At 37.1% G+C, this 3,480-nt stretch overlaps 1 protein-coding gene across 2 annotated transcripts; it reads right to left on the reverse strand.

Moving 5' to 3' along the window:
* Nucleotides 1–500: 500 nt before the first annotated feature.
* On the reverse strand, nucleotides 501–3,168 carry LOC121298716 (lymphotoxin-alpha-like). 2 transcript variants are annotated; one of them, XM_041225920.1, is made up of 4 exons: nucleotides 2,865–3,168; nucleotides 1,936–1,987; nucleotides 1,725–1,793; nucleotides 501–1,327 (listed from the first exon to the last, which is right to left on the reverse strand). In XM_041225920.1, the coding sequence occupies exons 1-4, from the start codon at nucleotides 3,060–3,062 to the stop codon at nucleotides 867–869; spliced, it is 780 nt and encodes a 259-aa protein (XP_041081854.1). In that variant the 5' UTR covers nucleotides 3,063–3,168; the 3' UTR covers nucleotides 501–866. The 2 variants fall into 2 exon arrangements, with proteins under 2 accessions (XP_041081854.1, XP_041081853.1); XM_041225919.1 differs by having other exon boundaries at nucleotides 501–1,324; nucleotides 2,865–3,143.
* Between the last annotated feature and the right edge of the window lie 312 nt (nucleotides 3,169–3,480).

The raw sequence follows: 3,480 nt of genomic DNA on the forward strand, positions 1-3,480 counted from the left end.
GATTTAAGGTCGAGCAACTGACTCATGAGTGCTAAGACTGATAATACAATCAAAGTGCTGCTAGAGGAGGAGCTGTTTCTGAACTTTAATCTGACTGAAGTAAATAGCTTTGGTAGACAGGGGGCATTAGCGAGACTTCAAAAGTTCAACATTTTAATGTATTGACAGAAAAAAACTTTCTCCCTCAACGACTCCAGAGAAACACTAGCAAATTGTGTTAGTTAAAAGCAATGTGCAGATTTGAGTTATATTTTAGTTTTTTCACTGGTTCGTCACACGTTTCTTCATAATGTAAAGGTTATTTTCTTTAAAAAAAAAAAAAAAAAGAAAAAAAAAGTATAGTATGAACATGTATTAATTTATACTGTGGAGTAACCAAAAGTAGTAACATCATATAATAATATAATACTAATAATAATAATAAACTAATAATAATAATAAGAATAATAAATTAATTATTTTAAAAAATACATTCACTTTTTTATATATAAATATAGCTCTCTTTCTTTTTAGTAGTGTAAACATTGTAATGAGAGTCCAAGCAATAAGTCAGATGTCCTATAAAACACCTCACCATAAATAAAACATTCATCGATTTCATTCGTTCCAAACATTCATTACATGAGGGAAGACTGGCTAAGCATATATCATGTAGGCAGTACCACTGAACAAGGCATCTACCAGGTAAGTACTATTAACAAATCAAATATTACACACATTTTATTTGCTGTGCTTTTAAGTTGGCTGCGAGATGGCTAAGAAAAGGAGAACTGAACTGAACCCAAGTGCCAATGCTGCGCCCCAGTCAAACACAGTGCCAGTGGGATTCGAACCATGATCATAACATATATAACAAGAGATTTGATCTAAACTGCGAAAGCCCCAAAAAAGGTCTTGCTATCATTAATCAAATCGAGGGGGCTGGCTTTCACTTGCAGCTTGTCTCCCTGAGTTAGCTTGAAAAGAGCTCCCTGGTATAGGGGCGCGATCCACACCCCTCCCTGATTCTTCTGCAGGTAGATGGAACGTGAGGTGCTCAGGATGGACTCATACATGGGATAGGCGTCTGACAACCTCTCCACTGACAGCGAGAGGATCTTGGTGGAGGAGCCGCAGCCACTGCAACCGTTCCACGAGTTTGAGGCGCCCTTGTCCTCCGAAGAAGAGCCCATCCCCTTGAACACTACCTGAGCGTAAATGAAGTAGAGACCGTCTGCAGGGATCACCAGCTCCTGTTCATTCTCCAACCGCATGCCGTTCTGAAGGAAAGCTTGGTTAACGTTGCTGAGCCAAGACAGCTTAGTGTGGCCCTTGGAGAAATCAGCTGCTGGGGGGGGAATGAAATAATTGGGGTCAGGGTTCTATTAAATTCTAGCTCCAAATGTGAATTGCTATTACATGGTCCTTGCCATCGTTCTGAGATGTTCTGTTGTTTCCATATACAGTTATCTTTTTTTTTCTCTCAGGCTGCCTTTGGTTGGCTTGTCTGGAATGTATCTTAGGGACTAAACAACATTCCTCATTCCATTGAAATCATGTGACAATGTGTGCGCCGCTCACAGTGTGCAGAGCTGATGGGGCTGGCAGCGCTGCCAGGTTTACATTGGCACATGAGTTGAATGGAATGGGGAAGACTGCTACTCCCAGCGCTTTTCAAAGCCAGGAAAAGACAAGAGCTCTGGACGTTTACCAGTGGAAAGCGATTGCGTTGTCAAGGTACTTACCAATCAAATGTGCAGATGGTTTTCTACCATATTTTTTGTCTGGTATCTGTTTCAATGAGTCACGCATGTCTGTAAGGAAAAATGACAACATCTGTTAGCAGAGGCAAAGAAAGAAAGAAAGAAAGAAAGAAAGAAAGAAAGAAAGAAAGAAAGAAAGAAAGAAAGAAAGAAAGAAAGAAAGAAAGAAAATATTTAAAAAAAGACTACTCACTTTCAATGACCTCCATGGACACTTCAGGTGTTGTAGAAATAACTGTGTTTGTCTGATAAGGAAAGAAGACTAACATTAGTTCAGCGCTATTGGTAGATTTAAAAGAAAAACAGGAGCCAACCACAAAGACCACACCAGCTAACAGCAGGTTACAATACAGCCATGCTTTGCAAAAGTCTGCAAATAGCCTGGTCGTTTTGCACAGTGAAACATGATTTGCATGGTGTGTACTGCACAACGATTAACTATGAAGTAATGCATTTCAAATCCAAGAAAATAAACTACACCAAAAGAAAGAAGGCTTTTGTTTTAGTAGTGACAATATAGATAGATATTGCTTTATTTGAGTGTATCTACCATTCTGATAACCATAAAGTAAATATAAATATGCCACCTGCTATAGTGCTGACGGCATAAGGATTACTATTAGAATGTAATAATTCCGACTTCTTAATGTTGTTTTGTTCTACACTACATGCCTCATTCGTAAGTACAAATTTATTTTTGTGTTTGTTTATTTGTATTGGTGCATTCTAATTGATTGAATCGCAATTAATTAGTACATTCCCAGTTTCACTTCTGTTACACTGTTACACCTTGCTGATAATATTCCTTTATTAACATCTATATAAATACATACTGTATATTTAAATTGAAACACAGACTTATAGGCTGCTGTTATAAAAACACGTATATAACCTAGAGGTATTATTGACATTGTGTTTCAGTTATAGATGTAACTCATGTTGTGTTTAGAATATATTTAATGTGCGATGAGAAGGCAGTATCAGTAATATAGTAAACGTCTAAAACATAAACAACCTTCTTTTAACATAATATCATAAACAAACAAACAAAAAAATGTCGAAGTGAGATATTATTAGATTTGCACAAAGCTTTCTAAATGAACACGATAGAAAGTTTCTTACCTGCTTAATTTTTGAAGGTATAACGCCAAAGTACATCATCACTAAAACTAACGTGGCTGCAGTCAGGAGCATAAAGGAAAGCAAGCCAATTCGTTTCCAGCACCGGTCCGATTTCTTCGACGTTTCTCTCACCACCACAAGACCACTGCGTTCAATATCCAGAGCGAGAGACGAGTCACAAGCTACCGTTTTCTCCATTTGAATTGAGTTGCACTGGTTGCTTTTTCGGTTGTTGTTTCTGTGTGTGTTTTTAAGAGTCAGTTTTATTGAGAGACTGGATACTCTGTTATGAGTCTCTTGTAAAGAGACAAGCCTTTTATAAGCAGGGCTTTTTAGTTTTGCAGAATGGAACTTCCGTATTGGTATTAGGTACTTTCCCTGATAGCTCTTGTGTAGAGTTTCTGTGGAAATTAAAATACATAATGTTCAAGTTGGGATTCTGGGCTTTCTATCCGGGTGCTCCATACTGAAATATATTTGTTTTAGAAATGTATCGGCAACTTAATTGCTTTTTTCTTTTTTTTCTTCGTTTTTTTTAAAATTATTTTTTATTAACACAGAATAGTAGCTCTCTGTAATACATATATGCTAAACTTTGTCCAAAAAAAAACATCAC

This window comes from Polyodon spathula, chromosome 24, assembly GCF_017654505.1.
Source record: "Polyodon spathula isolate WHYD16114869_AA chromosome 24, ASM1765450v1, whole genome shotgun sequence".
In the NCBI taxonomy this organism is placed as follows: domain Eukaryota; kingdom Metazoa; phylum Chordata; class Actinopteri; order Acipenseriformes; family Polyodontidae; genus Polyodon; species Polyodon spathula.